This window comes from Topomyia yanbarensis, chromosome 3 (genome assembly GCF_030247195.1).
Source record: "Topomyia yanbarensis strain Yona2022 chromosome 3, ASM3024719v1, whole genome shotgun sequence".
NCBI lineage: Eukaryota > Metazoa > Arthropoda > Insecta > Diptera > Culicidae > Topomyia > Topomyia yanbarensis.
The window spans coordinates 169,001,175-169,015,360 of record NC_080672.1 but is presented as its reverse complement, the minus strand read 5'-3'; the positions used below and the strand labels follow the sequence as shown (position 1 = coordinate 169,015,360).

General features: G+C 38.3%; 1 protein-coding gene across 1 annotated transcript; it reads left to right on the top strand.

Annotated features, from left to right (window-relative positions):
- Positions 1-2,328: 2,328 nt before the first annotated feature.
- On the top strand, positions 2,329-14,175 carry LOC131688746 (protein unc-119 homolog). Its single transcript, XM_058973231.1, has 3 exons — positions 2,329-2,985; positions 3,047-3,219; positions 6,723-14,175. Exons 1-3 carry the CDS (start codon positions 2,543-2,545, stop codon positions 6,833-6,835), a joined length of 729 nt encoding a protein of 242 aa, XP_058829214.1. The 5' UTR covers positions 2,329-2,542; the 3' UTR covers positions 6,836-14,175.
- Positions 14,176-14,186: the final 11 nt, after the last annotated feature.

Genomic DNA, 14,186 nt, shown 5'->3' with positions numbered 1-14,186 from the left:
TCGAGTCTTTATTCAAATATTCAACGTTATTTAATTAATTGAATTTTTTCACGATACATAATTGACGAATACAGATTATTTTATTTGGCAACTTGCAGTAATCATGATGCTAATACTGCGAAATGAGCCCTGTGGTAACGAAAACAGTATCCCATTAGTCAAATTCGAAGACATCAAATTGGTTCCATGCTGGCACCAAAAATCGCTTACTAGTTGTCTTGCCTTGTCTTAGTTTAGTACGGCGAGTAACTATTTGTCCTGCATTTTCATTCCAGGTGAATTTTGACAGTTGGCCGATATTTGAATCAGTGTTGCTCTTGCTTTTATAGACTATTCTACGTACACGTCACATGACACAAATACTACATCACTAGCTGGTGGAAAATATTAAACAAAGACAGCAAAAGCAAATGGGATTGTTTTCAACCGGGAAACTGCATTAGTGTTCGTGAGAACAAGAACTCAATAGGGAAGAGCCGCTGTCATTTGACGGGTTGAGAAAAATGTAAATAAAAACGCAATATTTTTGTGCAGTTTTTCATAAGCAAAATTTTCGTTCAAAATGTATGAAGAGTGTCATTTTCAGCGTTAGGTATACTTTGTTTCTATAAACAAGACCTAAATCGATGCTTGAAATGAGAAGCAATGTATTTCCGATTACGTAAACCAGCGCCGAAAGTAATTGTTCCACAGCGTTTGTTGATTCACAGGCACTTTTCTGAATGAAATGTGTTTTCCTATAAGCCCCACTCATAATTTTAAGAAAGTTCATGGCGTAATTTTCTGGAATTATTAGAAAAAACACCTAGCACGTTGCAACAATCGCTACAATTATGGATTGAAGAACTGCAAAATCCAACACATGCCTCACAATTTTCTTCATTTGCTCTTCTACAGCTTTGTTCATACGGCAAAAAGAGATAGATAACACATGAGGGAGAGAATGAGACAGTTGCATTCGAAGATCTTTTGAGAGCGAAGAGCGCATAGCTGCCGGTGTTTCTCGGCATGAAACAAGTGGAAAATTGTCTTATCGAACACACGAAATCTTTCTAATAAATTAATGTCGTATATTCTGATTATACGAGGGCTATAGGGATGTCTTCGGACATCATAACTAGCTAGCGTTGGACCTAACTAGACCACGTTTTCATTCATAACAATCAATTTCAATAATATAAACAAAGAGCAATTTCACAAAGTGAGGTAGGAATTTCTAGCTGCTAAGCACTGCCTATAATCGCAAGCCAGTCCCATGTAGATAGGGAATCCCACAGAACATGGGACTGACTTGCGATTATGGGCAGAGCACTCAGTTCTTAATTTAAATTTGCAACACTATAAAAAAGCTTAAACAGTAATCAACCAGCAACTTGATAGAGATAAAGTAAACATTAGACCAAAAACGTACCGAGAAAATCTATTTCAAAATCACTAGTCTGATGCATACAGTTTGTTTACACTTTTCTGCTTTTTCTCTGAACTTTTTGAGTATACCGGGGGGATGCTATCTGGCAAGTATTTCGCACCCAACATCAGCTGGACCGGACCTGGGGCCACATTATGCAACCAATTCGAATCGACTTTTTCATGCAAGCTTGTATTCAAAAAACCTTTCGTTTCGAGATGCGCAATGTCACCCCTGATTATCACGGTTAAACAGCAATCAATAATACCTTTTACAAATATGTCAACGACTAGTACAGGAGACATGCGAAACCGCTTACCCTATATTCTCCTTTTGGGGTGAAGTAACCAAAAAACGGGGGCCAAAGTGCTGGACCGAGATGAGATGTTGGGTTCGCGAAAAATATATGTGATTCGACAACCACAGCCGACCAGGGATGCCTAGGTGTACAGATTTATCTGTGTTTTACAGATCTTCAATATGAAAGCTGGGGTGGCATTACGCATCTCGAAACGAAAGGTTTATTGTATGCAAGCTTGTATGAAAAAGTCGATTCGAAATGGTTCCATGATGTCAACCCTCTAGCTCGGATAGTTGCCAAAAATGACAGTGAACGCGCTTTAAGCAACATTTACATTGTTGCGAGCCAATGTTGTTAACACGACCTGAGACTTGTCGAATGCAAACAAACTTCATTTTTATGTGCTTAACCGATATTCAGGTGATGAAAACGTACGGATTTTATGGAGAAGAGGCAATGAAAGAAAAAGCGTACTTTCTCATATATTCATTCATCATAGCTTCAAGTAATAAACAGTTTTCATGAGGCTGGTCCCAATTGCGAGTAGATATGCTTTGTCGGTCTAATAACATGCTCCTCTTAATTTATCGGTACAGCGCTCTATTTTCAGCATTTTTGGCAGGCGGCGGTTGTAGTGAGTTTGTGAAAAAATAAACAGAACAGTGACGTATGATTTTCGTGTACGCGAAACTCGTGAATATAGAAAAACACGGAATGTTCTAACGTGAAAAGAGTCGTGGTTCTGGAGGACAGTGACAGACTAGCAGTAATTAGTAATTGATTTAATAATTTCGAATTTATTGCCTGAATACGTTCGTTCGCGCAATTATAAAATGAGTATTATCGGCAAAAAACTGTCCTCGATTTCTAAGGCCCCCGCATCTGGTGATGGTTCGGGGGCTACAGCAACACCCACCAATAATCCGCCACCGTCTAAAGTTATCACACCCGAGTATGTGCTCAAGATGAATAAAATCGCCGAAGACTATCTGTGTGCTCCGGACGCCAATATCTACGAGATCGATTTCACTCGCTTTAAAATCCGTGACATGGAAAGTGGGGCAGTGCTGTTTGAGATTGCCAAACCCTCCCTGGGTGAACCTGTTCAAAGTTCCGACTACAGCTCGGAACTGGCAGAGGGTGGTAATGGTAGTGCGGTTGCCAGTAGCGAAGAACACCCCGTCGAAGATGAGGAACTCCTGGAGCCAAACACAGGGCGTTACGTCCGATATCAGTTCACGCCGCAGTTCCTGAAGCTGAAAACAGTTGGAGCTACGTAAGTTAAATGGGGTTGTTTAACCACACACCAATTTGCTTATGTCGCTTGCATTTTTCAGAGTGGAATTTACAGTTGGGAGCAAAAGTGTGAAAAACTTTCGAATGATTGAAAGACACTTTTTCCAAGATAGATTACTGAAAACGTTCGACTTTGAATTCGGATATTGTATTCCCTATTCGAAAAACACCTGTGAACATATTTACGAATTTCCTACAATCCCACCAGATCTAGGTATGTATATAGAAGCATGCATACCTGTTTGTAATAATAAGGTGATAATGTCCTATAATGAACAACCGGCTGAAATGTAAATGGTACTCGAATAATTTCGTTTAATTAATTAGGAAAACGGAGAACCACTTTTCACGACACATTTCGAAATTATCCAATCAATGTAAAACATAGTGATACCGATTGCGGTATACCAGGTTCTATAAAATAATAAATGAGCCATAATTTGGAAACTGACCCCAAGATCAGCCGAAATGAATGGTGCACGTGAAAATATCTCAACACACGGTTACAAACCATATTTGTAGGGCATATATTTATTACAGGTTACCACTGCCCATAAAAGCATAAGAGTCCCATATTAAAAAAAACAGCAAGCCGAGAAAAACGCTGTTCAAGATTTACATTTTCATTGAGCCTTATGGATGGGACAACCATGTTTTGGGATTTTTCCGATATTTTCTAAACAAACCTAGCAATCTTATTTGTGCATTGTGATTCAGTGGTGACACAGAATACAATCATACAGATAACTTATTTTCGAAAAATCTGTATGGGACTCATGCTTTTATGTGCAGTATATTGCTTAATTTTAAATGCATGAATTTCATTTTTCCTTGTTACTCGTTTTTTGGCGTGGATACGGTATATACCTCTCGTTCAGGCTTTATATAACAAAATTCGGTATGTGGTAAATGTCAACATACTGAATTTTGTGATATAAAGCCTAAACGAGAGGTATAGGTAAAGGGTTAAATTGCCGGAGAAGAGGGTTTGCTTCTCTAATCTCCCGGCCATCACATCACGTGATTTGGTATTCTTAGTATGTATAACGAACATAAACTTGTGACACAGGGTGCTAAACGTACAAAAATCCTGTCGATTCTATTTTTCATTGGATTGTCTGCTCTAAAGATATCACCAAGAGCCGTTCATAAATGATGTCGCGTATTGACAGTTGGGGAAAGGCCATAAATTACCGCGAGAAAAACTAAACATTTGAGACGTACTAGTGGAGTGGGGTTAATGAAACCAACAAAAATTTTAGACTTTTTTCTGCACGACATTGTTTATGAATATCCCAAACAAACAATATTTCATAATTAATATCACGTTACATCAATGACAGAGCAGTGGGATTAAGGCCAAGTTCACCCTGGGTAGTGCAAAACTGAGAAGCAACATCCATTTCGGCACAGAGAACAGACTTCCAAGTAGGAGTTGAGAAAAAGGCACATCCAAAGGTAATTGAGATGTTACCACCAAAGGGGGTTCTGTCTTCATCCCGTTTAGTGCGTGAGTTTTACTGAATTGATATCCAAGTGATCGCTATAATTTTGGGATATGCCAGTATGGTGGTCGTAATGGTCTAGGAAATATTTGTTCAAATGACAAAACAACTATTTTAAACTTGTTTGTTCGAAACTGGATGTCTGTTCTCTGTGACTTAGTTGTAACTAATAAAATCTTAATTTATTTCTGATTGTGAAACAAAACAATCATTAATACACACCAGCACAGGAATAATAACTGACCGAATACATAGTTACAGGGAAATTAGTATTCGTGGACATTACGGTTATTAGCGCTTTCTGAATTAGTTAATAGTCGATTGATCCGCTTAAAACCTAGGGGACTCAAGAGGTCAAGAGGCAAGATCAGAAACAAGACAGAAGCGGATTCAATGGGACGTTTTAAGTGCATCGTCGACGATTTAACACGCGTTGTTAGGAGCTTGATACATTGGACTAGACTAAATGGAGGACTTGATGTTACACACTTCGAGACAAACAGGCGCAAAATTTAGTACTCCTCCCGAGGATCGGTGTTTACTTGGTAGATAGTTGCTAATTCGTCCGAATTTGCAAATTTTGCTTCGCTGGACGAACCGAGATCCCCTAAGCTATGAGCTGCAGTCCTATCAGCCCGCTTAAAAAAATTGAGCATTTTCAAATTAATTCAACAAACGATAAATCCACAGTCCCATAGATGGTGTCGCTTATCACGGTAAATATTGATTTGCGTAACTTTTTACCCCATCCCACTAACAAAAACTCCTTCCCGTGACAAACGTGGACCTGCAGAGGTATACACGGTCTCCATAACAACGTTTGTCACACTAACATTCCTTTTTTCCACGATGACTGTAAGGACGTGACCGGCGCCGCTATTGAAATTTTCAAGTATAGTACTTTCGAAACGTGCACATTGAGGATGGATAGCTACTCCCAGGCTCCATTCGTTGATTCTCTGTGCAATTTTGATAGTTCTGGTCAATTGCGGAGTAGCAACTACGAATTGTATGGTCCGCATGGAATTATGTTTACCTATAAAACATGTATTGGAGAAACTCCTTAGGAAGCAAAAAAATGTGTTAAATAAAATTAGGTAGTCGTAGCTGTCGATTGACGCATCATGTACTTTCTTTGCTGTGATGTGTGCAATCCTGTGCGCAGCCGCAAGCCGCTGAACGATGGTTGATGAAATAGGGGGTCCGAATAGATCCATACGCTCATTTCGCACAAAAGTGGTGAGCGTCATGAATAAAATAGGAGGCTCAAGCTTTCCAAAACACTTACCTGTTATTTAGTTTCTCTTTTATTTTTTACTTTACTTTACAGTTTTACTATTACAATGATTTTTGTTTTGAAGATGGCAAAAAAATGGAACACGCTGTATCTCCTTTCAAAAAAACCTGAAAATGTGATTTAGCTGTCAAAATTAAAGTATTCGAAAAGCGGTTCCACGAATATGAACGACAGTCTCAAAGTCTTATGATTTTCTGAGAAATAGAGGAGGTCTGAATTATCCCCGCATTTTTAATAACCCCGGGTTCCCCCCTCTTGAGATAAAACAATTGGCTCACTTACATCTTTACCGCAATAATACTAGCACTAGAACTATAGCTAACTAGACAAGGAACTAAAAAACGAACACTTGATAACATTACGGGATAGATGAAAGTTGAAACAATTGGAACAACGATTGAATAGACCGTACATACTGGCGAGAGGCTCATTGTAGCTATACATGGTTCTGGCGGTAGAAAGAAGGGTTGGTATTGGAGATCTCGATAATAAATGTTGAAGTTCAAAAGCTGTACAAGTTCAGAACAATCAATTCGCGATTGTAGCAAATCTGCAATGAAAACTCATATGGACACGTCCCTGCTAATAGGCGGGAGCTCAAGGTCTATAAGCATACAACGATCATGGTAGCTCGGGAGATTTAGTGGACCTCGGTGGAGTGTGATACGCAATAAAATCGCCGTAAAATTCTGGTTTCTAAATTAAAAAAATCTTACAACTGACCTATACTATGCCAATTTTCAGCAGGTTGTTCTAAAGAAGTTTCTTTTTTGTTATTTAGAGTGAATATTATGAGCACCATTTTCAGAGCCATATCCGCACCGTTTATTATAAAGCAAAAAAAAATCGAAAATCGTCTTCATCACTATTCAAACCCATATCACCGTGTTTAATCAATCTCATTAAACTTTCCAGTAAACGAAATGATTTTGAACCCGTTCGAGACACGCTCGGATAGCTTTTACTTCGTCGACAACTGTCTGGTGATGCATAATAAGGCAGACTATGCGTACAACGGCGGTCTATGAGCTTAAAAACAAAAAGAAGGTAAAGAAAAAAACGTTGGAGGATTTTACTGAATTATTATGATATATTTTACATTTGAGCATTTTATTGCAACTACTGCAAAACTATTTATTGTGAAGATATGCAAATGTTCTGAGGAAAAATACGATTAGGGTAAACGTTCGGAAAAGTTTTTATTCGTTAGGTTTCTCTGAGATGACTAAATGAACATCGTTTGTGAATCGAAAACAATGATCAACGTACATAGACACAAAAATATGAAGGAAAGCTGGGCATCGCAATTGCCCAGGGACAAAAGCAGACTATCCTGATAGGGTATTCTACATCGCTGTCTAAAATTTAAACAATCTGAGAAGATAAACTAATCAAATAATAAAATCACCTTTCTTGCCTTAATTATCCGTTGTCACCAAAAAAATGTTCACAGCACACAAACATAGAACTGCAGAAAAAGACAGCAATATTGAAAGGTAATTAAAGATCTCACTAAGCTTAATGGGCTATTCACTAATTTTAGCTTCTTCTGAGTTTCCAAACAATCGTAAGTTGATGACTCAAAGAATGAAAATAGGTTAAACGACAAAAAATTGAATTCATAATACCTATATACAAGGACATTCCCAATATGAGTTGAAAGGACGGAAAAGAAACAGGGAAAAAACTTGAAAACGGCTCAGCCAAATGGGACATTGCAACTCATCGAATGCCGTTTTTTTCTCCAAAACAGCAATTTAACTTGATTTCCGTACATGCCTACATGGCAAAACGTTTTTTTTTCGATTTGCACACTCGTTCGTACGACCCTCTCCAACATTTCTGCAATACACTAGACAGGGACGAGCAGCAGCGAGAGTTTGTTCGCCTCATTAGGAAAGTTCAAGTGTTTGTCTCCTGAATTTGACCCTGCTCGTCTTGTGACCAGTCCTCAGAAGTACAATGTATAGAAAGATAAGCATTGCGGAAATGTGGCACAATGTGTTCTAGGCGGGAAGTTTGCTCTATTTTTGTCGGCACAAGCATGCTCTGGCATAATGATGATTCGTTTAGGTTACGTGATTCTGCCTGCTCCTTGACTACTATTCGGTCAAAGTGTGCGAACTTCATAAACAAGGGGAGTAGCGTTTCGTGCTGTTGACAAGACTGATGCGCATTGATAGTAGTTTTGGTAAAAGGGTTCAATAAAAATCATATTTCGTTAGTCTATTGGATCATAAGATGTTTATTAGGGCACCCTTATTTTATTGTTATTATTATAATCAGTTATTTTTTTTTTTCTTCTTGGTACTGTTGATGACATAGGCGCACGAGCTGCTGTTTGCTCAGGTAGAAAATTTTCTTTCTACAAGCACTTTTGCATTTTTTCATAAATTTCACTAAATGGATTTATCTAAAATGAAGTTTATAGCGTTTTCGTTTTTACCTAGTGTTACACCAGTGCAAGTGTAGTGCAAAAAAGAGACAAACTGATTACTACCAAGTTTGAATGAGTGTAGCACCGACTACACCAATGTAGTGCACTGTCAAAAACGATGATCGTAACACTGTGCTACAATATTCCAGGTGATGTGCATGCGTTTCACCGTTCCACCGACGAACAAATCAGTCATTTTCTAAGATTTATTTGGTCACTTATCCTGTGTGTTTCTCTACTGTAACCGCAATACAACTATCGCATAGTTATGCTGCCCATAATTATAATTCAAACTGTTTTAGTACTTGTTTTTTTCAAAACGTCTAAAAAGTGTAAGAAGTGCTGTTATCACTTCTAGGGTTAAAAGTTATTTGGTGGACTAACCCTTTGTTTCAAGGTGGCCGATATGCCAAGAATTATTTTGGAATTCGTATGAAAAACAAATTAGCTTGTCCATCATTTTAGAAAAAAAATATTCCGCCGATTGCTAAAATTTATTATTTTACATCACACAAAGGCGCTCAAAATGATTTAAAAAAGTTCCTTCTATTTCACTAAATCACCTACCTGTTGCTGATGCTTATATACATATGCTGCTTGATAGGATGGGGGTTGGTCTAATTCAACCAGCCGGGTCAACATACAACGATTTCTTATCGTGTTAACGTTTGCTGCTCCTTTAGCGGTCCTTAGGTATTGGCTACGGAGGTGAGCTTTGCTGCTTTGCTAAGATCTCCATAGCGACACTGCAGTGTGATTCCCAAGCAGTGCTGATATCCTGCTTCTCTGCTCTTCCTGTTCGTTGTGTTGCAGGGAAAGGTTCGGCCTATCCTCCACAGCGAGAGTGAATGGTGCTTTTGTATTCTTTGCGATTAGCCGGGGAAGTGAAATTCTGTACTAAACTAAAACCTTTAGAAATGTGAAAAATTTGAACTCTTAGAAACGGTGCGCATTATACTTTGCAAACGTGAGTTCATTTTGGTAATATTCCTATCAACCAGCGCTGAATTGATACCTTGACTAGTTTCAAAAGGTATGAATGAGGGCATAATTATCACTTTTAACTCATTGGGTAACAAAAAATGATAAATATCGAGCAATCGCTTTGATTCACATTTCTGTTTGATTCCAGCGAATACCCATATGTTCCTTAAAGTCTACTACCAGGTCATTAAAAATCTCCGGGTTTAAGCCTTCCCAGAAGTGGTAACCCTAAATAAGAGGCTCCGGATATTAGCAGGCTTTTGCCACTCGACGTTGTATGTGTTGGGACCTCGTTGCATGTGTTCCAAAATGCAATTAGGTCGATCTGCGTAGAATGCGTGCCTCATGATGCTACCGATTCGTAGTTGGTAGTTGAACGGTAGGTCGTGGCCCATTACCGAGTTTCGAACGGTTACTGCAGATTCTCGACGACGGAGGCTGAACACAAAGCGAACGGCGGACTTATAGCATCGATGTGGTTGCTCTGAGGTTGGCAGCGAGTCCGGGGTACCACTACTGCTTGCATCCGCTTTCTTCTTGGTCGGCAGGGAAAGAACAGTAGCAAACTACACTGTTGTACACTTTCATTGTCACACTGTTGACTTGGTGAGACCATGGTAATTTATGGTTGAGCTCTAATCCTAAATTCGTCACCGTATTTGAAAGTGGCACTGTTTCTCCGCAGAACGAAATGTTGATTTGCGAAACCGTTCCTGTCATACTAAATATTATATCTTGTGTTTTTTTGGAGCTAAGCGGTTCATTTTGGCCCACGTAGCTATTGCTTCCAGATCAACGTTGATATACTGGGCAAGGACGTCAATGTCAGCTGCTGGATCAGTACGTACACTTGTAAGTCGTCCGTGTCGAGGTGGTAGTTGCATCTTAGGGATGACGGCAAGCAGTTGATGTATAAACTAAACAGCAGTGCACTTAAACAGGAACATTGTGGTGTGCCGTCTAGGACATGACGGCCGGTTGATATTCTATCACCCAAGCGCACTGGCTGTTTTCTGTGCGCGAGAAAGGATGATATTAAGTTACGGGCGGTTTGAGAAAAGTGGAACTCATCGCGAAGTTTTGTTTCTAAAATGCGATGATCCACACAGTTGAAGCGAGAGGTAACCCAGCACCATGACGGTGCATTGGATACTGCCGAACCCGTCGTAAATGTCGTGAACGACTTTCGTTAAAACAGTTGTCGTGCTGTATCCTTTTCGATATCCAGATTGATACTTTGCTAACTGCGGAATGTTCAGATTATCAAGATGATCAGTGATTTATGCAAGTAGTTTTTTTTTTCTAGAAGATTCGATAATGCTGGCAGGACGTTTATTGTTCGAAAGTCCTTAGGTTGGGCGGGATTGGAGTAATTAAAGCTTTCTTTCAAATCGAGGGGAAGGGTTTGGCACCGATGATCGAGTTGAATAACTGAGAGAGGGTTGGGACGATGAAAGGGCATAGCTGTTTGATGAATGAGATCTGGATTTCATTAGAGCTTGTAGCGTTGGTACCTATTTCATGAATCTTGCGCCAAATTTAATCAACATTAGTGTGGCGGAAATCGAAATCGGGTTCTTCACGGTCATCTGCGGTGCGGTGGGATGGTTCATTAGCCGTCATGTGATGGTCTACAGGTTGTAATTGTCTGTGTCCATCGCTGAAGAAGTTGTTCAATTTCTCAGCATTGATTTCTTTATGGCATTATTATGGATCCTTTCTCTTCTCAAATTGCATCATATTTTTTGATGCAGGCAGATTGTGGTCAAAGTGTAGCTCGGCGTATCGCTTCTTAACTGTAAAAATTAGGGAGTTGGCTCAATTTTTTCTTCCTCGTTCAACGTTATAGCAAACCATCCACCAACTTCTATTGGCTTTCGAAAAAAAAATGACCACGGTAACGAAAACTCGAAATATTATCCCGCTACGATCCTCGAAACCAATGACTTTTTGGATGATATAACTCTACTAGGCTCTAGGCACTGGCACTAGTCTCGTCACTTTTCACCGTAGCAAGTGGCGATACCGATATCTTGGTCAGGACGAGAGGAGTCATACAGATTACTATCAAACATGGAAGATTATGTTCAATTCACGATTCTATCAAGTGTCTTCCCGAAATGGAAATTTTCTTGATGGATCCTGATTGCGGAATATTCGAAATGTATCAGATTACATTCTTTTGACGTAATATTTGCAAATTGAACCAGTTCGTTTTTTAACTGGTTTTGTGCCAAAATATTAATTACCTTCTAGATAAGTGGTGCTCAACCCTTTCTCGTACCACGAACCCCACCGAAAACACCCTGGGATGTCGCGGACCCCCACGCACAGTGATCACCTTCCATACAACAGTCGGACAGAACCTCAAAAGTGGCTCGAATTTGATGAAAACTTCACATTAAGGTAATTTTGTGACGCTGAATTCATATTTGAGGTTTATTTTTTTTGTTTTTATTGCCTCAAAATGTTGGCATCTAGAGTGCCAATATTCACAAATATAAAGTGCACTACATCCGAAAATTAATTTTCAAAAAATTAGGTGTGGTGGATTTTTTAGCAGAATACACATTTTTTCAATTGTTGATAATGATAAGACACATCTACAAATTATTATAACGAACCCTGCGTAATCAAAGGCTACCAGGCGTCTCCTTCAGACATATCATGAAAAGTCACCTATTTTCATACCTCGAGGCAGAAAGAGGCAAAACAAGACATTTATTTTCGGAAAGTACACTAATTTTAAGTACACTAACGAACAACAAGCTATCTTTCCGAACTGTTTCAAAAAGTACACCCACTTTGAACTTTATAACTTTTATTTATTGCACGCGATTTATTATTTGTTCTTCACTGCCGCTATAAGCATAACTGTCCCAGAGAAAGACTTGTATCGACTAAATCGAATAGCAACTATAAATGAAACCAGTTCGACCCTAATCGGAGTCTTAACTAAAAAGATATATTCAATTGAATAACTTAGGTTTGAAAACAGTTTTTTCTCAGAATTCATCATCTATTTCACTTTTGAAGTTCTGTAAAAAACTTTCGTTCTCAGGACTTAGCATTTTGAGCAGACTCTAGTCTACCTGTTAACAAACAGAGACAAATATTAAATCATGAAAAATCTCAAATAAAAATTTTAGGTTTTGGCCGGCTAGGCGACATTGTGTCACGGTTTAACATCGAGTTTTTATTCGATAAATATATTATTTTCAGTTTGTTAGTTAAGGAAAAGTTGTTCTTCGTGGACCCCCAGCATTAGCTTCACGGCCCACTGGAGGTCGGCGGACCCCAGCATGAGAATCGAAAAGTGTCAAATTTTGGTTTGCGTGGTTTATGAATTGTTCCTTAGACTTAGATGGGAAGTAGTTTTTATATCTATCTTCCAATACGGAATCCACTTCCTTATATTGCGTTCATAAACATCATGTTTTAGGTTGCTGTGCAAAGTGATTCTTTTTCCTGTTGTTCAATTTGTTAAATGGGTTTGAATCGGCTGTTGTTGAAGTTGGTAGTCGTACATGCTTTTCCCATACAAAAAGTTAGCAATATACGTTTTTAATTTTTATCGCAAAACTAATTATACGTATTTCGCTTGAACTGGTTCAATTGTCACCATTTAGCTGTATCGTTATATTTGAAGTTTAAAACAATACACAAAATCGAAAAGGTAGCTTGTGAAGGAATACTATTAGCTAAATTCAGATAGATCCAATAGAAAATACAGTTACTGCTATACAAAATTGTTTCACGCTTAGGTGTAAAAATTGTAGTGGCGATGCAGAAATAAAAATAACATCAACTTTTAGTTTTGTTTTCATTAATTTTATATTTGATCAGACTAAGAAATAGACCGTGTCAGTTTCATTCGCTGATCTGCGTAGTTTTATCGTTTTCACTCAATTTTCAATTTGTTCACGATTATTTGGCAGATTTCAGCCTGAATGAAATTTAACATAAAATTTTCTAGGCATGTTTTAGGAATTTCAAACTCACCCTTACGTGGCGTGTAAAGAGAGAGGACACGACTTTTCTAACCCGATTTTAAAACTTCGTTAGATGTCAGGCATCCCTTAATCGCGATGGTATCCGAATCAACTCTCAGAATCGAGCGAGGAAAGTCACGTGAAGGGAGATTTATCGCCTCACGCCGCATGCCCCGTAGAACAAGGGTAGAGTATTTCGTTTTTATACTTGTTAAATCTTGAATTTTCAATCAACTCTGAAAATAAAACTAAAGATTTCCTTGTCCCGTGTCATGAAAGCTAAACGAAATTAATAAATAACACAATTTCAGTGTCAAAAAGCTTAATTATAGACACATTATAAGCCATTGTTTCTTCGTTCTAACAGATAGGTCGAAATATTGTTGTGCTCCTAGAAAAGAACGTTTGTTACTCTACCGCATAGATTTAGGAGACATGTTAGAAAGCTAGAACACCCTTTAGATGTGCAGCATATGACACCTAACGCATACACCACAATTACTATGACGAAACTCCACTATTTTTAACACAAAACGACGGAATAGTAAAACCCCGAAAACCAAAGCAGATTTAGACACGTGCATAAAAACGCAATTAAACGAATGTAGGGCCGCCCATTAACAAAACAATAATAATGCATTAGCAAAAGATTAAAAATTGTAAGAAGGATCCAAAGAAAACATCTTTAATATTTACTATTCTGGTTATGCATAAACAAATTTAAATTAAGTCAAAACTACAGGAACAAAAAATTACGCCCAAAAATGATGTCATCAACAAAAAAACTACTGCTAGTCAAAGCAAAACCAAACATACAAAAGAATCTATCCACAATAAGTATAGAACACGAATTTTAATTTTTGTTCGTCAGTGCAAATCTAACTTGTAAGTTTTGTACGTAAACTATTATATTTTGAAAATACAAATATCACATGTTCGGTGTAAATTATACAAACGTGTTTTGAT

Coding starts and splice junctions, on each gene's coding strand:
- LOC131688746 (XM_058973231.1), top strand. CDS start 2,543: ATGAGTATTATCGGCAAAAAACTGTCCTCGATTTCTAAGGCCCCCGCA. Junction 2,986..3,046: donor CTGAAAACAGTTGGAGCTAC/GTAAGTTAAATG, acceptor TGCATTTTTCAG/AGTGGAATTTACAGTTGGGA. Junction 3,220..6,722: donor TACAATCCCACCAGATCTAG/GTATGTATATAG, acceptor TAAACTTTCCAG/TAAACGAAATGATTTTGAAC.